Source organism: Caloenas nicobarica, chromosome 1, assembly GCF_036013445.1.
Source record: "Caloenas nicobarica isolate bCalNic1 chromosome 1, bCalNic1.hap1, whole genome shotgun sequence".
Classification (NCBI taxonomy): Eukaryota; Metazoa; Chordata; class Aves; order Columbiformes; family Columbidae; genus Caloenas; species Caloenas nicobarica.
The window spans coordinates 206,315,724-206,342,686 of NC_088245.1; the positions used below are offsets into that span (position 1 = coordinate 206,315,724).

General features: G+C 40.1%; 1 protein-coding gene across 4 annotated transcripts in view; it reads left to right on the forward strand.

The window, feature by feature from the left end:
• Positions 1–26,963, forward strand: part of NOX4 (NADPH oxidase 4) — a 113,924-nt gene that overhangs the window by 77,389 nt on the left and 9,572 nt on the right. For all 4 annotated transcript variants that reach the window (XM_065632560.1, XM_065632568.1, XM_065632585.1 and 1 more), the window contains exons 14-15: positions 22,119–22,238; positions 26,394–26,502. In XM_065632560.1, the coding sequence (XP_065488632.1) occupies positions 22,119–22,238; positions 26,394–26,502 (229 nt within the window). The remainder of the gene's footprint in view (positions 1–22,118; positions 22,239–26,393; positions 26,503–26,963) is intronic.

Here is a 26,963-nt window from a genome sequence, read left to right on the forward strand (position 1 = left end):
GAAGATGTTCAGCATCTCTCAGGATATTCAGTCATAGTAATAAATATTAAAGGTTAAATGAGCAAACTATAATCCATCACTTTTTGAAACACAGAAACCTTGACATTCTGTCTTGAGTTATGTTCTTATCCATTTGTTATATTAAGACCTGAACTCCTTCCCGTGGAACAGCAGGGGTACGTTCTTGTTCTCAGATAAGATGTCTGGCTGGAAGAAGTTTTCTAGAATATGCACGCACATTGTTCTGGATTTTCTGGCATAAATGCATCAAAGAAACACACTTTGCATTCCTGGTTGATAAAGAGAGAAATGCAGGATCTTTTCATGGTCCTTCTGTTTGCCTGAGTATATTCTGCTGGTCTTAGCCAAGGAGCAAGTAAGCACTCTGGAACATGGAGGAGATTATACAGAGGCCTGAATTTACAGAGACTCTGGCTTGTAAAGCCACACGGCACATGTCTTACTTGACTTATCACTGCATGTCCATAAGCAGCGTGGCATCATGAGTACCATTTCGCATCACGGCCTGTGGGCTGAGATGCAGTACTACACATTGGTACAGCATCCATCCAGTCAGCCTGACCTGCAGTCTGCATCCCCTCATGTTTCCTTATGAGGTTGCAGAGCAGAAGGATCTTGCCTTTATCTTATACTTCACTCACACAACAGTGTAGCGGTGTCTTGGAAAAGTTATAGTTATTGGGGAAGAAATGTAGAAGTTCTGCCATAAATTCCTACAGTAGAGTTTCTTAATGAAACATATTGCACAGCACTGCACAAGGTCACTGAACTAGCAAGACCAGTCTAATCCAGGCAAGTCTTTTTGAAACCTCAAGTGACTGTCAGAAAGCGAAATGCATCATGAAATCAGATGTCACTAGATTCCCCTCATCCACCTCAGCAGGAAAACATGTTTTGAGGAGAAAAATCTGTCTCCTAGCTGACATGGAGCCACCGCCATGTCCATGAGGATTTACATTCCTGAAACTAAGAATAAACCTGCAGCTGTGGGCAGGCGAATGGGCTGGGGTGCATAGCAGCCTCCGAGTGCACCTGCTTGCGAAGAGCTTCTGCACGTGAACCACATGACACACATACTTGCAGCTCATTCCTTCTCTCCTTCACTCCAAGAGCGTGCTGAAGGCACCGAGGTGAGTTACGCCAACATGATCAGGCCTGTCAACAAACTAAACTTGTTGGAATGAGTTGTACCACGAGTCATTCCCTCGACAAGGAGCTTTAGGGCTCTTATCTCTCATAAAAAACTTTTCAGAATTTCACTCCTAGCACATTTCTGCAGGAGCTTTTCTCACGTTGGTATCAAGCTTGTGCTTTCCTTGGTTGCCCACACTGATGATGTTCCTACTGTTTTATCACATGGATTCACTCATAAAAAGCAAGAACTGCTGAAGTTCTGACACAGGCTGCAGAGGATTGCTCCTGAAGAAGACACTATTAAGCTCATTAATTGGGCTGTAGAGTCCAGCATGTGATAGGGTGCTTGGTACCAACAGTGGGGTCCTAGGTCGCTCAATCCCACTGGGGTCTTTTGATCTTTTCCTGCTGACTCCGCTCTGACTACCCATCCTGTGTGTGTAAGGGAAGGATGCACGACTGCCCTGCAGTACTAGAGAGAAGCATCTCTTGTACCTGGGCCCGATAATGTCAAAAAAAGAAAAAATTATAAGGAAGTGATAGAAGAAGTGCAAGAGTGAGGAATTAGGTTGGTGGGCAAAAAAAGCAGGAGAGATGCTGACTGCACAAAACAGTGCTTGAGAGAGATATGCCAGAAAGGCTGCTGGTGTTACAGCATTTTAGCAAATTTCTCTATATACAAGTGACTTGAGAGTTCAGCTGTACTTTATAATATTTCCAAGATATTGCTGAAATCCTCAAATACGCATGTGGGTTTTTTAGAGGGATTATTTGGCTCTTTTTTTTTTTTTTCCTCTTCAGAAACATTTGCAGTCTTCATTCTTATCTTCTGTGGGTTTGGTAGAAGAGTTCTTCGATGATTCACAGATTTTAAGAACAGAAGGAGCCGTTATGTTCCAGCTAATTTGAGCCCTTTCTTAACATAAGCCATAGAGCATTACCCGATAATCCCTGCAGCAAGCTTCTGGTTCAAATGGAGCATGAATTTAGAAAGACATCCAGTCTTTAAATTGAGATGTTAGAAACTGGAAAATGCACAAGCCTTTAGATCAACTTATTTCAATTGTTAATTACTTCATATATGTATAATGTGAATTTCTTTAACTTCATTTTCCAGTTTCTGCTGTCTCACTATACCAGTGTCTGCTAAACAAGAAAGTCCTGTATCATCTGAAATGACACCTCCATACAAGAGGTTGGAGGTCATTTACAATTCTCTTCTCTTCTCTTCTCTTCTCTTCTCTTCTCTTCTCTTCTCTTCTCTTCTCTTGTCTTCTCTTGTCTCCTCTCCTCTCCTCTCCTCTCCTCTCCTCTCCTCTCTTTTCCCTTCCCCTTCCCCTTCCTTGGTGAAACATGGACAGGAATTAAGAGAGTATTTTAGTAGCTGTTTCCATATTGTACACATAAAGAAATAACAGCACTTCTTTGTAGTCAATTAGGGAGACAATGTAAATTGAGCTCTATTTTATCATTTATATGGACTGCAAAGTATTGAACTTTGGCGAAAAAAAAATGAGCCTAGAACCTAGCAGATGTGATGAAATAACAGAGTATTCCAAAAACATTTGCTTTCCATCAGCCATAAACTTTCAAACCTTTCTTTGGTGTATATTCTGAGTAAATTAGGGTAGACTTCTCGTGTGTGCACAGAAATATTGGTAATTTTCATGTCACAAAAATGCAAACAGAAAATACAGGCTCCTAGTTTATATATATGTGTTCAAATGTATTTCTTTGAAGGTCATCTTTGAAAAGCTGCTGAAAGTTTTAGCTCAAACAAAGCCAAATGATGTTATTTAATTCTCATCATGGAGTCGTCTAGACAAATAGGCGGCAGAAAGTTAGTGCCCTAAACCATTGTACCATCTGGTTCCCAATTGCTACTCATTGTAATGATAATGGATCTGTAATGGATCCATGCCAATTTACAACAGCTTGAGATCTCAGCCAAGAAACTGATAATATTTCATAAATAATACCCCAGGAATAAAACTTGTATCTTATTTGTAAGTGTCTTAAGAATATTTTTCTTTTTAGAGAAAAATAATTTGTGTCTAACTAAATGAAAGTAGTGAGTTGTGGCTTCTAGAAGTGACGACACTCAGACAGTGCATCACTGAAATTCCCCCTGAATCCCGGATTTAAGCACACACAAGAGCAGGTAGCAGGACCGTGGCCTAGAAACCCAATTCAGCTCGCATTAGAAACAAAGGCAACATCTGCCTTGGTGTTCAACAAGGGGAAGAATCGTGACCTGTGCGTTTGTCACTCAGTCTTCATTGTAAAGGCAAAGAGATTTTTAATTTTAAAGAGAGGTGGAGAACTTTCATGGAGTGCTTTTCTATGAAAGGCTTTCTGTGAAGTGCTTTACAAAAGATGTTCTCTTGTTACGGAGGAGAAATTGAGGCATGGAACTCTGATGTGAGTTACCAGTGTCACCCAGGAGCAATTCTCCTGGGGATGAGGCCAGAAATAGAAATCAGGTCTTCCATGGTTCTTTCAGTTGTATGCAATTTGCTCTCTTATCTAAAATAACATCTACCCTGTTTTGCACTGCAAAAACACGTGTCCTGCCCATATTGCTGAAATCAGATGGGAAAGTGCCAAGTGAAGGAGCTATTCAGAAGTGCCCACGCAAGCACTTTAAATGCTTTGTGTAGCATTGTACATTAAGCATAAAAATTACTGGTTTTGAAGCACTCCAAGATTTATTTCGAAATGCAGGCTAGAAGCTAACTATCTTGCCAGCAACACCGGGCCCTCAGAAAACCCGATTCTCAGAGAATTTTGATTACTGATACCTGCTTAAGGGATCTGTAATGACATTTAAAAGAGAATATGTAATGACATTTAAAAGAAAATCAAGCAGTTTATAGAGAAAAATGTTTATAGATTTTTTTAGTGGTTTGGTATTTTGTCTCTTTTTTTTTTTTTTTTTTTTTTTACGTGATACCAGGTTATCCTGTAAAGTTTGCAGAGAACTGCAGAGTTGAACTCCATGACAATAAAACCTCTGCTATAAGTAGAGGGCGTTTTCCCATCATTTAGGATTTTTACCAAATGGAAAGAACAACAGTGGCAATGGGGTAAAGGCTGGTAGCTATTTATAAAAAATAACAGTCATGTTATTGGAGTAATCATGTCACTAAAAATACAAGCATTTGATCTAGATTTTGTTGAAACCATAATGAAAATTGGAAGACAAGAGGACAGTAATTCATACTGTGGCCTACATGTTTGGGCTGAGATCCTGCAAAGACTCATGTGAACACATCCGCATAATATCAAACAATGCCAACTCAATATCTTGCAATATTTAGGACTGCACATTAAGCTCAAATGTGGGTCATAAATTCCTTGAGATAGAGGCTGTATTTGTTTAGAGTATCAGTACAATGCCCCAGTATCTTCTAGGGCAAAATAAAGACACTTTTGTTCTGTTTCCAAAGGCCTCAAGTACCAACAGCAGAGTTAACCAGTGCCCTTAAAGCCGAGGGGAACTTTGCTGCTCAGGGCTCAGACTTGAAATCTAAGAAACTTTGAAGAAACAAGTACAAATCTTTCAGATGTAGAGTGATCTGAGGAAAAACCTGTATCCTCTGAGAGATTTTTGCAGAAACATACATGCAAAATGGAAGCTCCATGTATATATATATATATTCTCTTTCAAGCACCAAGCAATCTAGAGTGCAAGTTTGACTTAGCTCTGTTTATCATAGCATAGTTCTGGCTCATTAGCAGTCTTGAACTGTTTTATGCAAAACATTGCAATACTCCCAATTGAGAAGGGGGAAAGGGCTCAGTAAAAATAAAAGATGCCTAAACCTTTCAAAATATTTGGGAGATGAAATCATTGCTTTGTTCATAGTGAATGATACAAGACAAAACATTACAGCTTTTTTCATTCTGTTATTTGGGAGCCTGGGCACAGTTTTTGATAAAGCCTGTTGATTTAATTGATATATACCTGCCTACTACTGAGCAGCAGTATGAGACCGTAGGGAATTATCTGCCACCAGATGTCTTTAAGGATGTTTCTTTAAATAGCTCAAACAGAAATTCTATGGTTCTATGAAATTAAGTAGTTTGATACAGAAATTATTAGTGAAGTTCTTTGATTCGTTATGCAAGAGAGAGTTACAGTGATCCCTTCTGGCCTTATACCCGGTTTTAACATTGTTTTAAAAATAATGGCTTATATTAGTTTAAAAATAGTTTCACAATTACCATAGTTACAGAAATCCAAGCACCACCAGCACTCTTGAAAAAGAAAAACAAGTGCTAAATAGTTGTGGTTGTTGACAGTAGTGACTTCCTCCTTCACTCTATGGATAAAAGGGAACAGCATCATTCATTCACTCCTACACGCCTACCTGAACATTAGCAATTTAATTTTTGACCCCATGCTTTCAGTGTGGGATGCTGGAGGCTGGTTTCTTTCATAGAACCTGTTAAAGGAGGTAGCATCTTTTGTTGGTGTTCTGTTACTGAGCCTGGGTGAAAAAGAGAGAAAAGATTCCAGCTATAGTAAAGGGAAAAATTAACAATATTGTACCCCTAAACATGTGAAAGAAACTGGGAGAGAAAAAGGAAATGCCTACCATGTCTTCTGTTATATTTCATGTAAGACATCATCAACCCCCATGTTTCCTGGTCTCTAAGGAAGGCAGAAGTCTAGCAACACTCATAACTGTTCTGGCCTTTCCCCAAACAAGGTGTAAAGAAGAAGGAAAACTGTTGGATAAACATCTGAGCTGTACTACAAGTCCCTCTTCATGCTGTTTTTAATACCTCTGAAAACAGCATACACCGCTGCTGCCCTTGGGGTAGAAGAGCAAGTGTGTGCTCTGTGTAAGAGCAGAGGGGAACATGAACCTTCATGCCAAAGGAGAAAGTCATGATGTTCCAGTTTTGTATAAAATGGGTAAGGATGGCTTGTTCTCATCAGGACATGAGGCTAGATTTCAGTTTAAGCAGCCTTGTGGTGGGTGGCACTGCTGGACTGGTTCATCTGAGTTCCAAGCTCTTCACTATATGTGAGAGAGACACTTCACATTTCTTTTTCCTGCAACAAATTGTACTTTAAGCTCTTGGTGATAATTAGGGGCAGCAAGAGGCCCATGTTGATCTAGCAGCTGTCCCCTGTCTCTCCTGAGAAATGGATAGGAGATCTGGGCTGTGGGATGCCAACTGGACCACCCTGAACTGAGCATCCCCAAATAAACATGTACATCAACCACATTTAATGGAGGAAGATGTCTCAGTATTGAGGCTAGAATGTAGCTCGGAAGTGACTATCAAGTCTTAAAAAGTGGCAATGGTAGAAAATCCATCTCATCCTATAGTACGTTATTCTAGCTGTTAATTATCACCAGTCACAGAGATGGGAGTTGGCTCCTGGGAGATTGTACCCAGTGTCCTGAGCTTTGCCCCAAGGAAAGTTCTATGACCATGTCAAGTGGTTTGTAAGAACGACAAGTGCTTTTGAACAGCCAGACAGCTAGCAGCTGGAAAACATTGTTAGCAGCTGCAGAACAGCAATGGCCCATGATATTAGCTGCCAAATCCCTTCTGAGTGTTGCCTAATCAGCCAGCTGAGGCTGTTCATGAGCAGAATTGGAGACTGAAGTAGATAAGTCCTAACACAAAAACTGTTTTAATAGAAGATATATCGTGTTGTTGGGTGGCAAAGATAAATTTGGTGATATTCAAAGTTCCTGGTTGTTGGGTTTTTTTAATAGAAGAATTTTGTAGGTCACAGATTTGTTAGAAAATTACTAGTCTAAGCGTCTGCACCTAAAGTGAGGCATTACATGCGTCAAGTGAGGTGACTAGCAATGCTTTTCCTTGGTATTGTGAATGTAGTGACATTTTTTTCCCCCCAAAGCAATGACAGAATCTGTGTTATAGGCACCAACCACGAAGAAAAAATACTAAAATAATTTGCTTTAGAGCCTAATAGCTTTCATGTAACACTTTGCTTTATGGCTTAATTATCCATTGCTGTCAAGGTATCTTTGTAATATGTGGTTTGAATTAAAGTTGTGTATGGTTCAAACTCATTTAGAAACAAACTTCAGGGAACTTTACTCATTCCTCTGGGAGCTTGGCTAAGGCAAAACTGCAGCATGCTCCAAAAAAGCACGTGAGAGTCTGTCCCCCTACCCCAAATCCACTTGACCTGTATGGAAATGGTAACTTATACTACAACCTATACAGTTGTCAGTGTAAGTAATCTCTGTACCCTCTCTGCTTTCAAAAAGTATTCAAAAGTGTCTAATGAAAGCCAAATCCCTGAGCACTTCTGAGGACTAGGGTCTTGCTTTCCTCTGCATGGTGCGATGTGATGTTACCTAAGGGTATCATAGCTTGTATTTCCCTTCTCTGTATACCATGTCTTTAAGTCATAAAATATTTTTTTAGATATATTACTGTTGGTGATTTCTAATATTGGAATGTTTAAGGTATAATTAATTCTTCTCTTAGACAACTCACAATAAGATTGAATTTACTTCTTATATTGATTTCACTCCTCTAAACCAACTCTGAAAGTCTTACAATAGATTAAATTGTCCTTTTTTGCATAGATAGCTAAAGCTTCCTAAACAATAGTTGAAACACAGGCATTTATTTCCAATGTTTTCTATAAAATAAAGGTATTTGCATCCCCTCAATAATCTCAAAAGACTTTGAAAGCAATTTGTAGTTTATTTTTTATGCCATATTTTTTGTGTTGTTAGGGAAAATAGAGCAATGGAACTTGCAAATGACAATTTTTCCGTCGTGTGGTACTATTATTACCAGAGCAGAGCCAAAGAAATGGCGGCAGAACTGAGCCATACATTTTGTTGTGCTCCATCCCCAGATGTATTTTCAACTTGGATGAGGCAAATCATGTAAATGCAATGTTATCTTGTGAAGGAGTCATAAACCTGATGTTCTGGGCACCTGGGCACTGTGAAGATGAAACTCTGTAATCTTAATAATATACCAAAACTATCTCCTACCACTATAGTTTTTAGGGGAAGCAGTTGTAGGATTTCAGCTAATTGCTCCATCAGTAAGAGTTTGAAGTGTGTTGGAGAGATCCCACTTGTATAAATATAGGAAACTGGCACTTTGTTCAAGCTGGTGTAAAATAAAATCTAGCAGAATTGTGAACCAAACTCAGGCTTTCCATATATTTTTTTGTTGTTTAAGCTGCAAGAAATACTAGAAAGTACCAAAATCCATTAGTTAGGGTGATACACTAGGCAATTCAGTTGCTGTGCCAGCATTTCTGAGTGGGAAGGGCAGGGGCTGCTGTCCTGAAGGATCACAGCTGATCTGAGGAGTATAAAAGCCATTGGTTACATATTTCAGTTAGGTCCCAGTGAAATGCTATGCTGCTTTCCCTCCAAAAGAGCAAACTTTCTGTGAAGGACAGTCATTTCGTGCCAGACTCCCTGTCAACTGTTTTGTTGCAAGGAGACAACCTGAAGTTTTGCTTCAGCAAAATTTGTGAAGTGTCGAAATTGCTGGTGAACTAAAGAAAAAGGAAAAACTCTGATTTGCTTTCTGAACAGCTTGAAAGGGAGCAGTGCTGCTGAATATTGTGTGGTCTGATTGAGAGGTTGGAGGGAGGGAAGGAGAACAGGGAGGAGGAAAAGACATGTAGCTTTCTGTTTTGTGCACAGCCCACATATTACCTGTAGAAAGATACCTTAATTCAAAATAATAGGTTTACCTTACGGGATGAAATGCACCTGTTCAGGTCTGATTGTAATGAAACCCTCTGGGCTCTGCTCTGCTGTGACAGGCGAGCGATGCTGGAATTGTCAGGCAACTTGAGCTCTGTCTTGTTTTGGGGAGGAAGGTGTAAGGAATGTCTTGCTAATTCATTTGCACATTGCTGTGTCCCCAGAAGAAAACGGACTGTGAGTTGGGCATCTCCAAGGCTTCTGTCACCCATGGTGCCATTCACATGCACTTAAGCATCTAATTCCAAGCTCTAAGTGCAGCAGAAGGGCTGTCCCTTGGGGCTCAGCCCCTGCTTCTCGCTTTCAGAGTCAGCACAAGCAGCACTACTGAGATGGGGAACTTCTCTAGCTTTCCCTGCCCCATCTGCAGCAGTACTTTGCTGTTTGAATGCATTTTGTGTGTGTCTATATGCATTTTGCCTGCATTTTACTAGATGGCAATAACTAGCTGTGTAGTGATTGATGGTTAACCTGTCTTTTTCTTGGTGTAGATTTGCTCTGCAGTTAAGAAACCCAGTCTGAGGGATTGGTGCAAACAGCAGTTACCAAAATTTGGGCTGGCTCTCTGAAGTCATTTGATAGCAAAATAGAGCAGGTTTCCTGCAAGCAGCTCTAAAGAACATCACTGGAGCTTAAGAAATCTATTTATCTCTGCATTGGATATGCCAGCTGTACATGGTCAGATGAACCCTTCTCACTGAATTAACACTGGTTTTAGGTATTTGGCCCTGCATGCAGATTCTGGCACCAGTGAATAGCATCTGCACCATGTGGAAATGTTTTGGCAATTAAAAACCAATTAAGTTTGGCTTATTTCCCTGTTGCATCCTTCTTATCATATCCAAGGAGAGGACTCATGACTGAAATATTCAGCATCTATTAAAAAAAAAAGGATGTCTTGATTTTGCTGAGTCTGGGGGTCTGTTTTTGTCTGCACTTGAAGGTCCCTTGATAGACGAAAGTTCAAGGGATACTGACCATAAAACTTGTTCACAGGAAAAAATATATCAAAAGTTCTCATGTATGGTTTTATTATCATTGGGTCACTGGTGGCAAAAAAAAAAAAAACACAAAAAAACAAAACCAAAAAAAACCAACCTAAAACCAAACCAAAACAAAAACACATGCTGTACACTCAAGTATTTGAAGACTGTCATGTAAGGTTAACCAAACTGTTGAAATAGAATTAGCAAGGAAATAACAGGGCTGGTGCCTTTATCTGCAGTCATCTTTACCCTCTACCCTTTCTTTCACTTGTCTGTGTTGACAAGGCTTCTCCAATGAGATATGAAGCTATCACTTACCCTTTTTTAAACTGTGTGTCAGTCAGTTGTGCAAATAAAAGCCATCAGACAGATAAAACCATAAAACAATGGATCTCTAGAAATACTCCTTTGTGCAATGTTGGCCCTCTTTTCCTTTTATTTGCTCATTAAGAACTGTAATCTGTAAATTAATGGGGTTTATGACTATCATTACAGATATATCTATGGGCCTCGCAGCCTTTTAATGAAGTTATCGTTGCAGTGCTCTTCTCTGAGAAATAGAACTATTCCTGTGTAACACGTAGGTGGTGTCACATGGTGTCCAGCTGAGTTGCCCACATTCTCTTAAGGAAGGTACAACTGAGAGCAGGTTGGATCCCAGCACAGCACCTGAGCTGCTGCATTTTTCCTTTCTCATTGTGCTCTTTGTAAAGTTCCTGCTCCAGAGGGCAAAATGCCTTTTGAATAGGTACCTTTGGGCACTTTCACAATAGCTGTAGCAGTGATAATGTCAGAAACGTGTGGTGGTGGTTTAGCACGTGGTTGATGAATGCAACCATTAGGAAAAACATAAATGCAGTTTCAGAATCTCAGAAAGCATCAACCAGAAAGTATTCACCTTTCAGTCCCATATTTGCTTTATAGTTTGTTTAAATTACAGTTGTTAAGAGAACCCTTAAACAGAAAGAAATTGCATGTGGAACACCTAAACCACTTATCATAGCTGCTGGATACAGAGTGAGCTCTTCAAAAAATGAGGTTTTGTAGATACACAAAGCCTAGAGAATTAGGATTTCATCCACTGTGTACTGCCCATTTCCTGGTGTATTTACTTGCAAATATAGGTGCCAAAGCAGCATAAAGAGTAAAATGTAGACTTGGTATTATATGCATTTGTATAGTGGATATCTACTTGTCAATGCATCTTTCAGTTCTGTGGAATTAAATCCTGATATTGTGGAATTCAGTGATGTTTTTGCCATTTGATTTGTCCTGGAATCAGATTTTTTTTTTTTTTTCTACAGAGAATTTAGCAAAATACTGTCTAAATAAGAATATAGCACAGTATATTAAGAAAACAAAAAGAAAAAAGAAAAAAGAAAAGAAGAAAAAATGAAAAACTCAGGGCTGACGGCTGTCAATCAGCAAATAGTTTTAAAGCAGACAGTTTTAAAAGGAGTGAGGTTATCAAATATGCAGTAATTTATCTCTGGATTTGTTCTTCTGAATGTATCAAGTAATGAATGACAAGGAGGGAGATGTAAACACCAAGATAATTAAATCCTCTCACGATATTGGGCCAGGGAGGATAGAATCTTTCATAACAGATGGATTGAAATTTCTGAATGATCTGGCAAATTTCAGGAGGTGGATTTAAGAAAAGGAAGATGAGTTGGAATAGGCAGAAATGTCAGTTCACCAAGAGACAAATTATCATCATCAAAGCAGAAACAGTGACATGGGTAGGGGAAATGTTAGGATCATACTTAGCACTTTGTAATAGCCTTTTGCCTGTGTGTATCAGAGCATTAAACCTATTAAATTAAGCATTGCCAATCTTGTCAAGTGGAGATCTGAGAAAGTGTTGCTGCCTGGTTTCACCAAAAGGAAGAGCATAGCTGAGAATGCAGATGACATTCTGGAAATGACAGTGGATCAGTGTGAGGGAGATAGAATTAAAACACCAGACTTCTCTTCCTCTCTGACCCATCAAAACTGGCATTTAAGGTCAGACCTGAGGAACAGTCCTGTGATCTGCATTTCACAATGACAATAAACATGATGGGGATCAGCTTGAGCAGTGGTGGAGCTGCAGGACGCTGATTTTGTGCAAGAAGTGTCACAAGTCAAGATTTGCCGTGTCTCTAGAGTGACAAGACCACTCACACGCAGTGTGGTTTTTCTGTGTATACACAGAACAACTTCAGAGTCCTGGTCAATAGGAACTGGTGTTGGACCTAAGCTTCGGCTTAGACCCTGACTCTGTGCCAGATGTGTTCTGCTGGGATGTCCAGCTTTTGTTCTCATCAGTGCCTTACAGTTACCTGACCCTACAGCAGTGTTTCACACCCAGTGGGTTGTAACCCTCAGGATATTTATGAAAAGTAAGGATGGGAAGGGTTATGAGAGGGATTAGATATTTAAATTACTAAAACACTAGTCTCCTCTGTCTCTCAGCAAGTCGTTTGCTAATCTGTCTTGTTCAGGGTCACCTGTTCTTTCTTGGCTTCTTAAAACTCATAGAAATGCTAAAAATAAGACTTCCTGTTATCATGGGTACTCTTACAGCACATAGGAAGTTAAGAGCTTGAAGGAATTTAAAAATTCAAGGGATAAAAAAGTCTTTGTTTTGAATAATTCAAGAGGACTGTACCGGGGCATCCTTGCATGTCTAGAAAGGTGGTAGTAATGATACTGCCACCTATGAATGATGATGCCACTCTATAGAGCCTTGGCAGGGCTGAAACTGGAACACTGCAGACAATAACGGGTCATTCACTCTAAAAACAGGACTTGAAATAAGAAGTTGGAGCATATGCAGAGAAAAACAATGAAGAAGTCAAGATGGTCAGGGCTGGATTGATCTCATCTATGATGCAATGCAGTATATTCTGTGGTAGCTTGATAAGCTTCTGCCCGTGAATCTGCCCAGCATTTCCTGTTGAAATTCCTTCTCCAAGTTGGATGATCTCATCCTTTATCTGCCATTTTACTGCAACTATGTATGGTTTACTCTAGCATTCAGCAGGTGTTCTTTCTTTCCATTTTGGACTTGCCAGCTTTCTATATCCCTTTGCAGATAAGAGGCTGTCTGCCTAAACAAATGAGCTTCTCTTACCATCACTGAACATCTGGAAGCCACATGAAGTTGCCGTCTCATTATCTTGCAGATGTCGCTCCTCAACTGTCAGCAATTTTTAGATAGTTTCTTTCTAGGCTTCCTGGCAGCTAAGTTCAAGCAAATATATTTTACAAACCCTCAAACCAGTAATTATTTGGTTTATGAAGCTGCCCTGAGGGGAACCTACTCCTATAGGCACATTCACCAGCCTGTATAGGACGTGAGGCTCATGGAGAGCATCTTTCCTTAAAAGAAGCTGTGAGAGACATTCCCTTACAAAGAGAGTTTTCCAGAGAAAAGATGGGCTTGCGACTGGACTAAGTCACTTTGCTTACCCAAACATACACCATAAGACAGAAAAGCGTCAACAATGATACATGACACATTTTTCCTGGGGGTTTATTACATTTTAGGTAGCATATTTGTGCTTAGGCTTGCTATATATTGAGGAGCCTATTTTATTACAGGATTGACTGCTTCGTTCCAGCTGCAGAATTTGCTGTGCAATTTGTCCTTCTTTGTTATTTTCTTCTTATTCTCTTCATTTTGAACTCCTCATCTCTACTTAGTCCAGTCCAAAGAGCCTGAGCATGCTACCTTTGGAGTGGATTGTGATATGCCTGGCCTTGTCTTCAGACTGATCTGCTGCCAACTACAGCTTCCAGCACTCGAGTTAGCTTCTTCTCTCCTCCCCTTTTGTTTCTGCAGATACCTAGCTAGGTCTTTAATTTCTTCACCTGTCATCCCTGGGTTTTGTCAGCAGGCACCACCTTTTCTTTCCCCAGCCCTAAGGTCTATTGGAGCTTGATCTGGAAAGCCTACTAGCAGTGTGGATGTCTAGTTAGAGTGGCCTTCTTCTTCCCCCAGCCTACTCTATCATAAAAAGTATTTTGACTTTTGGTGTAATATTCCCCCTGAGTATATTTGTAAGTGCAAAGCAGCTATTAGGGGTGGGTGATGACTACATCTCATATATGTATCAACTGTCAGGACTTCCTGAATCCTAAACTCCCATGTAGACTTTTTACTGAACTTGAAAATACCCAAGCTGTGGCTGAGGGAACTGTGTTAGACCTCCAGTGCTGGTTAATATGTCATAATTAGAGGTGTGAAAAACTTGATTCAGCATCTGGAATATGCAATCCAGTTGCATCAGTGCGCTTCAGCTGCTTCAGGTTTCCCATAGGAGCCTGAGGTACTGATGCTGCAGGTATTTACACTCACGTGGGGATGTAGGGTATCCTGCTTAGTGAATATAATTGACCAAGTGAGGAAGAGGACTCAGTGCTAATATCAGCACTACTTGTGAGAAGGACCCATGCCATCTGCTAGATGACAACTTGGAGATGACCACCAAAGGCAAAAAAAAGCTTTCTGTAAATATTGGAAGAGACAAAAGATCAAATATGGAAGTGGATTACTCTAAAGCAGAAACACTGTTTGTGGTGAGGTGCACAGATACCTACTGTGCCAGTGAATGAGTTGTGGAGAAACGCGGCCAACACACTCAACCTACTTGTCGTTGCTGGTCTGCAGCATCTTGGCACTTAATGATGTAATAAACTAAATTTTCAAAAGGCTAGTTACAATAGATGGTGCAGTCATTATAAATACTCTTTATTTTACTTTATTAGCTGGGTCAAAATTGGTAGGAGACAAGTTTACAGGGAGGTAAGGCACTTCACGAAATAGATACTGTAATTGGAAAAGAAATAAGTGGAAAATTGGATTTCTTGTTATAATAAAATTAAATCATGTGATCTTTAATCAAAGGAATACATTTTGGAAACATTTTATAAAAATGACAGTAAAAGGACTGCCGTGGACAAGAACTGATACAACATTAATTAAGAATATTGACCCAAAAATTTAGTACAGAAAGTACATGTACTTTCAGAGAACAAAGTTGTCAGAATACATAAATATACTTGATTGTAGTTCTCATAGTGTTTTTACAGACCTTTTTAATGAAGCGAATGGTCTAAACTGTTGGCTCTCTCCCATGATAGTCAGCAATGAGTAACAACAAACATGGGCTCTCCATAAATACTTTAGGCAATATTTAGACAGTTTTGTTCAATTCTGAGGAAAATGAACTTGGTCTGAGAGATTTCCTTCAAATTGCTTTAGGAGCCCTGAACAAGGAAGAGCAATGCTTACAATAGTGTCTGTCGGTTGTGCAAGTCTGTTTTCTTTTGCCTTTGGTGGAAGTTCTCTCTCTATGCTTTTTTGAAATTTTCATTCCTAGTTATGAGATTCTTTTCTCCTCCTCCACCATCCTCCTCACTCCTCTGTTACAAGTCCAGCTCCCCATAGGTAGTTGTACAGCTTTTCCAGCCTTCTCCAGTGGGATCTTCTCCTTGAACCTGCACTGTGTCTCGGACAACCGTGGATCTCAGTTCAGGGTTTACAGAAGGAGCCTTATCCATGAAAATGCATGTGCCTGCTCTACTTTTCCACTTTCTTGCCCTTGTCATCATGCCTTGAACATATTATCTCCTGCTAAGGGTGTTGTAGAAATGGAAATTCTTTTTCAGTCACCTCTAGGCCCTAAGAGTATAATAGGCTGAAGAATGGGTGATTTCATTTTTTTTTGCCCAACCAGGGAGATATAAATGGATCTGAGATGTACTTAACCAAAGTGCTTTTCTAGATATTTAAAAAGAATAATTTGGAATGTTTCTGTGAGGAGAAAATCCAATGCTAATTGATTCTATGGGATTTTGAGCCATCTACGTTGTTATAATTGAACGTTGTGCCAAGTGATAAAGGAAGCAACTTCTGTGGGAGGGAGAAGGAAACTTCTAGAAGCTCTAATACATATTGTAAGAGTATGTTTGAAGTTGAAAGGAGAAAATGTGAATAATCAATCAGAAATTAATCTCAGACTATTAAAAAAAAGCAGAGTATGTGTAATGAAGTCTGAATTAGAATAATAACACTCTGCAATCTTGTGCAAAATAGTATATAAAGTTAATTAGACCCACTGGGTTTTACAAGCTTACTTGTCTATGGGGCTGCTTTTCTCTTTAATGAAAACATCATCCTTCACAATGTCAGGAGAACACATGGGAATCTCTGATCTCACATGCCAGATGTCACATTTTATTACACTTTCAAACTCTAAAAGCCATTGTAGTTTTGGAAATCCATACAAACCAAGGATGACATGCATTGTTCAGTGGTGGTTCCTCGCCTGTAAAAGGCTGTTGGTACTGAAATGCTGTTAATAATCACAAGCCCTCTGGAAAAATATTGTTAGAGTGTACACTTCTTAATTGAGGTTTAAATAAGGACATCAAGTGTCATGTGTCAACTTCAAAAAATGAAGTGGCTGTCTTGATTTTTGCTGCAGAAATATTTCAAAGTCTTCAATAGTAGTAAGTGCAGCTTCTTTGAAAAATGAAATAATGTAATTTGTTGCAGCTAGGTTTTTACTGAAAATTGAATTGAGCCTTGTACTCCAAAGTGGTCCGGAACACTCCCGCAGTCAGTTTTGGTTTCTGCAGTTCTACCATATGAAAGATTGCCTCTGATGTAACTTTAAGATTTGGATGGTTTCCAGTAATTCTTCATTTATCTGTATTATCCTAGTGCCCTGAAGAATGAGTCATGCATCAGGGAACCATCTCGATACACACAATCACACAGCAGAGTGACTGTCCTGACCAAACCAACTTGAACTAGAAGAACAGGAGACAACAGATGGATATAATCAGACAGCAAAATTCAGGGAAACATTGAGACAGTATTGGGCCAGAATATGACTGAGCTAAGGCGAGCACATCAACGGGCTAACTGCTGTCAGTCTCTAGTTTATTGGGTTTTTTAGGTATTAAAAGAAAGAGGAGTCTTAAGAAGGAATTTTAACGGAGATAATGAAATAGCTCTGCAGATGTTTACAGAGGTTTCCTCCCAGGCATGAAGGGCAGTGTGGGAGGAACATGAAGGCACTTGTTTGAATATTTATCACATGGGGGTGGAGGCTGATGTCGTGGGCTATCAAAGGGAGGTGATGGCATCTTTCTGGTGCATAAGAGGTACAGCAGCAGAAGAGTGTAAAGAGACTGTTTTCAGCCATCAGACAGTTCGTTCCTTGGTGTTCTCAGGCTCTATGCATCATGGCAGTACTGAGCTGTGGTTTTGGTAGGACAAGTTAAAGAGAAGAATGAGTCTAGGAGAGTTGTTTAGTTTATTTTATTGTGATTTTGGAAAACTTTATCCAAAATCCCTTGAAGTCAATGACATGTACTTCTCACAGGGAATCGGGTGAGGAATTCAGCTCCAACCGAAGACATCTAAATGTAGGTGTCTGTGTGTGAACTAGGTATCAGCGCTCCAAATATATCAGTGGAAGTCTGGGTCTGGATTCAGGTGCCTCAGGCTGGGTGTCTAGTGTCACTTCTGTCCTGCTTGGCCTTCAGCTGCCTTTCAGAGGGACATAGATCTCCAAGGTCCTGTTGATCTGAGTCAGTACAGTCAGTACACATAGAGAGCAAGTCATCATGTCCTGAATCTCTCTTTAGGCCTCATTAACCATATTGACTGCATCTCTTTTGGCTGTATTGGGGACTTTGTGTCCTCATGCAAAGAAACCTGGGTCTTAGTAACAAACTAAATACTACTCTAAGGATATAAAATCTCATACTGCTGGGTGAAATCCTTACTCTGTTGACATTACTATGAGTTTTGACATAAACTTCAGTCAGGCTAGGGCTTCACTGTCTGTGCTCTATGCAGTACTTCATATCCAAGCATTTTGTTCAGCTTGCAAATGGTGGTTCTTCTTTAATTAACATTTCCTACAAGCTCTTGAATTAACTCCCCTATCCATCTGTTATTGCAGTAATATCCCAGATAATGTCTTACAGTAGCTCCCAAAGAGCCTGGTAAAAAATATAATATCAGCATTTACAGTTGGGTAATGAGGTACAATATAAGCATTAAACTTTTCTAAGGGCACCTACACCCTGCAATAAACCAGTGAGGTCCAGGTCCAACAGATATGTGGGCAGGTGTCTCCACACACCACTGTGCTGTTCCTTATGGAAGATAATAACTTGGGTCTCAAAAGCAGTATAATTGCATGTGTCCCTGAGACGATGTCTCTTGGTTTAGGGACAGCACCATGTTAGTGCAGTTACATTGCCCAGTGCTGGAACAAGCTGTCTTGTAGCTTGCTGGGATATTTCTGTACCGCTGTACTGTAGAATGTAAGTGTGCTTTAAATAGAAAATATATTTGCCAGCTATCTTTAACATGCTTTTTAATAACGTGCTCTGCTATTTTTTGTGATATATTCTCTTTTGAGGAGCTTTTTTTTCTGTTTGTGATCTAAGAAATCATGCCAGAATAACTGAGAGGACTCCTGAGACTGGAAATGACGAAATGTAAAAAGAACAATTTGTTATTTGAATAAGTTTGCCTGAAGGGGGAATTTCTAAACTTTTAGTAAAATTCCACTCCCTTCCATCATGTTAATTAAATTAAAACTGGGGGGATAGGAGAGCATAGCATGGGGCACAACTCAAGAAACAAAAAGTCATCTTACCCCCCTCGGCTTGTCTGTCTTGTTATTGAACGCTGTGTGATTTCATTTCCGATAATGAACTGCTTTTATGCAAAACTTTTCAGTACTACCAAACAAAAGGAGGAACATGTTAATAGGAAGTGAAAGTCGCATAATCTCTGCAAAAGTCCATGACTGAATTGCTGCTTTGTTCATCACTGCGCTGCTTGTTACGGCATCAGGAGGTTTCTTTATTCCACTGACTTAAATAAAAAGAAGGATCAATTCCTAAATGACCACTTCCATCAAGGCATCAGAGCCACATTTCTTTTTAGTTATAAATTATCCCATAGTAAAATGGGATTAAATAGTGCGTGTTTATGCCATCCAACAAAATCTTCCAGGGAGATCATGTTATCCTTGGAATCAGTCTTTGCAGGCAGTCTTGTGGAGAGGGTTAACGCAGTAGCAATATTTCTCCAACTTTTTCCCCATTTCTCTTTCTCACACTTGGAAGCGGTGACTTCTGGCTGTTCTGTGCTGGGCCACATGCGGGCACAGCAGGAGGCTCTTGGCTCCTCTGGCTGCGTTTGCTGTCCAAACAACTGTTCCTCTCTCCCTTGGAGGAAAATGCAGTGGGCAGATAGATAGAAATATTTTGCAGGCCAGATGGGGCTAATGGGCCACAAACTGGAGCAATCTGACCAAAATATGTATTTAATTTAAGGTAGTTTCTTGAATTTCTGGTATGGAATTATGCACCGTGATTGACTGTTTTGCGGTGACCACTTCTAGTTTTGCACGTTTTGACTCCTGATCATGTCAGTGGGATTCAGCAGCACTCAGACTTTCCAAGTGTTTCTTCTGAGGTCAGACAGACATACATATTTTAGATAGTCCTCAAGTAGGCTTAAGTGCAGTTCCACTAAGTGGCACCCCTACAGTATATGACTATTGTCACATCCAGTGTGGTAATATCTGGAAAAATCTCATTTGCTAGTTTGCTTTTGTTTTGTTTGTTTGTGTTTTTCCCCAAAAATGTTGGCTTTAAGTCTGTATATCCAAATAAAAGTTAGTGCTGCTTGTACAAAATGCAAGGAATTTCCCTCAGGCCTGTGCTTATGCCTTACATACCTTTAGGAGCAATTCTCCGGATTTCACCAACTAGGCAGGATCCTATTAGGGAAACATATGTATGAGTGGTATGCCAGGAATGACAGTGGACTTCAGTTGCTGGTCTTCGTTATCCAGTATTTTTTTTCTTTTTGCCTTACACTGATACCCCAGAATTAGATCTCTGCTGTGATACACATCTGAGACCCATAACATTTGTAGACTTTGCTCAAAATGTCCCCTGGACCAGATTTGTTTCAGAGTAATGACCTCCTTCTCTACATTTCCCTTGTGGCTTATTTAAATCAGAGATGCTTCTTTACCTCCTCAGTCAGTCAAATGATGGTCCAACATCTAAAGCAGCTGCTGTTGCACTCTGCACCAGCAGTGCTATCATTTCATTAGTGGAAAATAAACTCTTGTTAAGCAAATGGGGTATAAAGTGCTATGTAACAGGAAACATTTAATGAGAAGACACTTAAAGTTCTGTTTATATTGCATGCACATGTCCAGCTAAGTTTTTCTTGGCCCCATTGTGCAAAAGAACTCAAGGAGTGAAAACTGTTTTTCTAGAATTCTCACGATGCTGGTACTAACATATGTGACACTGAGAAGCCGAGATTCTCCACGAGAACATTTGTAGAATACCGTAGTGACTTCAGAATACAACGACAGAAACAAGAATAAGCGTATTTTCATTGCAGATTGATTAGTTATTAATATCAGTGAGGAATTTTGGTTATTTTAAAATATCTACTGCCAGCACTTCCAGTGCTTTCTGATGATGGTTGTGGCTGGCCCAGTGTCTTCTCCCTTTCTCTCCAGGTAGGACATCAAGAGACAAGAAAGGAGTTTATAAGACAGGGCATTGTTAAAGATTAGCCTGTTTGCCTCCAGATCCATCAGAAAGTAGGTACTTACCTGTGTTTAGATAAGACACTTGTAGAAGAAGGAGCTTAAGGTGAGACATCAAGATGTCAGCAATAGCAAAGGTCTGGAAGAAATTTGCTAGAAGGGACCATATTGACTAAAGACACCTAGACAAGATGTTGTCTTGACTAGTAAGATGCCAAGGGTCAGACCACAAAACTAAAAGAAATGAGATCAGACTGACATCTTAAGCTATGTCTAAGATGCAGCCCTCAAAAGGAAGGAATCAGATGAGGGTTGGAAGGTTTTATCTGGTAAAAGAGGCATCTCCTCTGCCTTTAGTTCTCTGGCTGATAGTATAAAGAAGAAGTTTATGCCCTTTTATTAGACAAATAGTATGCCTAGCTTAGTTGCATATTAATACTAGCATGTGTGTGTGCATAAAAACACATATGTTGGAACTTTTTTGTGGACTCAGGCCAAAGCCTGATGTCAGCCTCGCTGCCAGCAAATACCTAGCGACTGAGCTGCTGAATGCTGTGCTGTTCCCATCACACTTTGCTGTATTCACTCGTTACCTAAAATGTGGTGATCCAGTGAGCTGCTCGTACACAGAATGGACCTTGCCTAAAAGCACTGTTCAAGTTCTCTTCATGATAGTTTGTAAAAGGTGAATCTATTACTGAAGTAAGATACACAGTTGGTATTCCATCGGTAGAATAAGGATTATGTGAATCTTATTAGAAAAATTACAGTCCATAAATTTTGAGCTGTCTATGGATGACCTTTCCTGTAGGAAAGATTTGGAGGTCAAACCTTTGAAAATGCCTACAAGCTTATTGTTAAATTATAGTTCAACTGACTTTCCAGCAGTATCTGAAATATTTCAAAATGAGTTGGAAATGGGACTCAGTCTCCTAAACTATCTTTAAAAACAGGTGGATAAAACTGTTAAAATAACGATAGGCACGAGTGAAGGGGGTACAACTCAGCAATTTTTCTCCCTCTTCATATATCCTGTAAGATTGGGATCACTCACATTCCCAAGGGTCTGGACATGAAGTGAAGAAGTAGACAGATGTTAATTTGTTCTTTTGCACGTTGCAGGACGGGTATGTCCCCTCTTCTTTATTCCCTGGGGGCCCTTGAAAAGCATTATGAGAAGCCAGGAAAACTAGATTTTTTTCAACTCTTTGTCCATCACAGCTGTTTCTGATGTTCAAGAGATGAATCTCCTAGGGAAGACTAGCCAAACCCTTTGTCTTCCTGCATATGTCCCACCAAGTTGTTACTGTTTCCAGTGCAGCATTTTCTTTGCCCTCTAATACTAGAGAAATAGGGCAGTCATAATTCAGTCACCTCCACTTGTTTGATTAAGAAATGACTTGTCTTATCATAGAACGTGCCAAGAGTTTTTACACAACAGTTTTTCATACCACCTGTACATTGGTTTCTTTCCACATAAAGCTTTCCAGGAAAAAGGTTTTCATATTCTGCCTCCCAAGACTAATAAAAAATTTAAACAAATTCTTTATAGGGTTTTAATTCCAGCCTGCTTTCCTTTTTCTCTCTCCTCTGATTTTAGCAGCTTTCTCTAAAAGTGTTCTTTTTTGCTTTTTCTGCAGACTGTATGTGGATGGACCTTTTGGAAGTCCCTTTGAGGAATCCCTGAACTATGAGATCAGCCTTTGCGTGGCTGGAGGTATTGGAGTTACACCATTTGCATCCATACTCAACACACTGCTGTAAGTGAGCTCTTGAGCCTTTTAAAGACATTCTTCCCCCAGTTTACCATAGTAGCGCATGTCAGAAAGGCTTTCAGAGTACTTAAAAGCTTCCATTGCATAACATAAGTGAACGGTTCCTTGGAGAGAGGTAGGGAACGGGGATGTCCCCTGAAGAGCTTAAATCATTTCATAGAGGCTTTGTAACCCAGAGTTGTGGCAGAGCTGAGCCAGTAATTCACCTGAGCTGGGACAGTGTCACTGGCCTTTATAAACTGCCACCAGCCCAGCCTGTGATTAATGTAGCCACAACCCTTCACAGAATCACAGAATGGTTGGGTTTGGAAGGGACCTCTGAAGATCATCCAGTCCAACCCACCTGCTAAAGCAGGTTCACCCAGAGCGGATCACACAGGAATGTGTCCAGGTGGTTCTTGAATGTCTCCAGAGAAGGAGACTCCACAGCCTCTCTGGGCAGCCTGTTCCAGTACTTCTCTTCTGGATCTCTGCCTTCCCCACATGATAAACAGACTGAGCTTACAAAGGCTCTAATTCACAATCATCTTAGTTTCCCAAATGGCGTGGCTGTATGCAAGCATTCTCCTGAGAATGATCCCTGGAAAGGATCTGTTTGGGGGAGAGCCAGTCAATGCATACAAAATGTATGCCATAGAATCTCCTAAAATAGGTCTGATACAGTACCTGGGAATGCTTGAATTTACAGATATATACACAGCCTATATTATTCAGAGGACACAAATCAAGACTAAATTCAATACAACCAGCCCAGTAAGCCCAGGTAGTTGCTGGTTTGTAATGCCAAAATATCATAGAGCTGCTGCAGCTTGTATCTCTTTCACTTTCCATCAAACAACTGAAACTGCCCAGCCTTCATTAGGGATGTTGCTACAGAAATATACAGAATAAAGATAGATGTACACCAACAAGATCATAGGCTTCAGAGCCAGAAGTGACTATTACTATTGTCATTGTGGAGTGTGTCTGTGGAAGCCAATAGACCTTTGTCACTGTATTTTAGGCAATGTGGTAGTAATGAGCAAGAGACAAAAAAAGTCTAGAAGCTCTCAGTGTTAGAACAGCACAGCATCATTCAGCTGTATAAGAACATTCAGCTAGACCTGTTCCTCTAGTCTGAGCTTAGATGAGCTATGGGCTATGATAGTGAGTTTTTTAGAGTCAGAAAGTTGTCACACTCTTTCTACTAGAAATGCAGGGCCAGCTCTCCTGTTCTGTTTGACTTCTGTAAATGTGTAAGCTTTGTTAGCTCAAGGTTTTAAAGAAAAGGGATCAACTTGGATTCAGATACCATTTGGATGTTTAACTCCATTTGAAGTTTAGATTTTAGCTATGCCTTCTTCTTTACTCTTTTTTTTTTTTTTTTTTACGATTGCTATTTATTTTTTTATTGGGTCTTCTTCGCTAAAGTATTGGCTAAAAGCTCCTGTCACAGGTTAAGCACCCCTGTTTCATAGGCAGTGTATAAAGAGCCAGCCAAAGCAACCAAGCCTTCCCTGAAGTGTTGAAAAGGTTTGGGAGGGTTTTACAATGCACGACCGAAGCATTTATTGTAAGATGAGCATGCCAATGGCCAGCTCTAACTCCAAAGTGAAGTTAAAGCCTGGAATTTAGGTGCTGTGCACATTCTTCTGTCTTTGATCTAGGCTGGAGCTGACAATGCTGAGTGCTTTCAGAAAATTATCAGGCCCACCTCTCTTACAGTGCTGCAGCCCTCAAAGACCATCTTGGGCTCCCTTATTTTCTTTTCCTGAGGGTGTATTGATCATCCTCTCAAAAAGCAGGTACATTTTTGCTGAAAACCTGGGATGCAGGTGGATAAGATGACTGTTTTCCTTGTGATGGATTATCCTTTACAGTGCTTAGCAAAAATGTCACAGATGATAATGATGGGCCAACAGCAGGTAATGAGATGTTTGCCTCTACCGGTGTGTTATCAGAGGCTGTAGGAACTTGCACAGACATTGCCATAAAAGATTGGTGTCGAAAAACTTTTGCAATGTCCATTTATCTGGATAAAGTCATAAATTGGCTTCCAAACAGCGAATCCCATAACGTGCCGTTATAGCCAATCTTCCCTTTGTACACTGTACAACATACAGGCTCATCGTTCTGTGATTCTGGGAGAAAATAACAGTCTTACCGTACTTTCCTTCTCAGTATTTGAACATCAGTAAAGCACCGACTTAGTAGATGATCTGATTGTTGTCTATGCCCTGGCTTAGAAGCAGAAATTGGTAGGTGTGAACATGCAAAACTGCCTTACGATGCCAGCGCTGCAAAGCAGCCGGTCCTGTTGTGTCAAGGACATGCAGGTCTGGGGGAAATCAGAAGCCTTTTGATGCAGAGTCATTTGTTTCCTGCTCAGTTGTGGTCCTGTTGTATGTACACAATTTAATTCCTGCTCCTGCTCTTCCCTCCATTTAACTGTTGTACCCTATGCCCTGTTTTTTAAAAAACATAACTTACATTAAGGAAAGCAAGTGGCTTTCATGCAGAAGAGTCTATAAATAGTGGCTATTATTATGGGCAGTGGTAACATAGAAACACACAAGAAGTGTTATATATGTGTGGATTGTGTTGTAATGGGGGTTGCACCTGTATTGCATAATACACCCTGCTGGAGACAGACCCAAGCATATGTTATCTGAGGTGCTATTTTAAATCTATGCTTGACTCGTTTCATGAAGTCGTGCAGTCCAGCCTCTTTGTCCATCTGCAACGTTTCATCACCGCTTGGTGTTTTGTTACTGAGCTACAGCAGCTCGGTACAAAATGCCTTGCATTTTTCTCTTCTTTTATCCTTTTTTCATGGTGAAGGGCACTTATTTTCCTTGCTACTGCCCATAGTTATCTTGTCATGTCTGTACAGATTGTGACCCTTCCTAAGGGCTTATCTTAGTACAGGCAGTCAGAAAAAGATGGAGGAAATCCTGCTCCACAAGTCAACAGTTTACAAATAAAAAAGCTGAAACTAGGACTTGAAAGACACTGTACTCTCCAGTCTTAAAACACGTTTTTTTTCTCTCCGTGGGGAGTTTGCGTCAGGAGTGCTTAGCCCCTAAGTGCTGCTGAGAATGTCTCCATCCTTGCTCTTCAGTCTCGCAGTGGAGGTAGGGGGTCTGAGGAGGTAAAACAGTGATTGGAATAATGACTTATGTAGATTATTAATACAGTACCCTTGCTGGATATGCCAGCAACAGTAGAGTTTGAAATAATGCACAACGGGTATGATGAGGTGCACCATGAAACTTTTTGGCTGGGGTTGGCTCCTGGGGCTAGCATTTGAAGTTGACAGTCTATGGCCTTCTCTATCTGAAAATTATTTGAGGAGGAAACAATCTGTGCACTGACCATTTCAGTGATCAGAACAACAGAAAATAGTGTTGGCCAACTAAAAAGATACTTCTGGATATTTGCACTTTGTTTGAACTCATTAATCATCAGGATTTTTTTCACCCCTGTCTTCTATCCCAGTTCATTCCAACTCTTCCGTTGTGCTGTATTTGTGTTTTATTTACATTAGAAATCTGACAGGAGAGTCCTGTTTTTCTAAAGGCAATACCAGAATCTGCCCATGACTGCATGTTACCCAGCAGTATTTTCTGAGGACTATAATATATCACTCAGTTCCCTAACACAATGGAGCTCTGATTTGATTTAGTCTTTGTGATTTCACCGCAGTATTAATTATAATCAACCAGAGCCTTTCACATATAAAGGCAGAATTAAGTCCTGACATTATTGCATTTGTCAATATTCTCCTCTTATGGATCGCTTTGTAAACCTAATAAAGAATTGACATAATACACTTGAACTTAGAATGTCTGCTTTACTTTGAAATAAAAGTTTGATGATGATGCATGAGTTCATATTTGTTGCCCAAATAATCTGTAGAGCTGACAATTCCCTAATGTGGAAGCAGTATCTCTGAAGGGTGTTAGGTCTGTGCTAGAGATTTAATATTCTCAGCATCATCCTAATAGTTTGCATTGGTCATTTCAATGTCTGATGTATCATAGGATAAAGAACACCTTAGCAGTTAGCTTCTAATGGAAATTTACATTTCTACTGATAGATATAAAACATATTTCCTTTTTAAATTATAATTTTTAATTATCCAAACATTTTATTTTCAAGTGACGGCTGGAAATGCTACAAGCTCAGAAGACTCTACTTCATTTGGGTGTGCAGGGACATTGAATCTTTCCGCTGGTTTGCAGATCTGCTCTGTATGTTGCATAACAAGGTAATGAGCGTTGCTTAGAGGGATACTGCCAACTTAATAAATGCAAAGTACATCCACATCATGCAACTGGCATGCTATAGAGAAAGGCAACCTTGGTGAAAACAGGCAAGCTCCAGCAGTACTTGCACTTGGGCTGCCTGATCCAGACTCCATTTATTCTTGGAACTGCACAAACCAGTTTGAGTAGCTGTCACCAGTCTTTCATTGCACAGTGTTGCCGTGTGCCAGTAGTCTGGACACTTATCCGTGAAATTTATGAGAAGGAAGAAGAATGTGCAAGTTGAGGAGTCTGAGTGGCCTTTAGCCTTTTGGCTAGCAAACAGATTGAGAAAAGAGGGAGATTTACAACTTCAGGTAGATTTCAAGAGAAGTGTAGCTTCCTAAAATAATATTATGATTTGCAACATTCTGGAGTGCATAAAGGAGTGCTGTGCAAGCGTTTCTTCATTTGAAAGCTTACT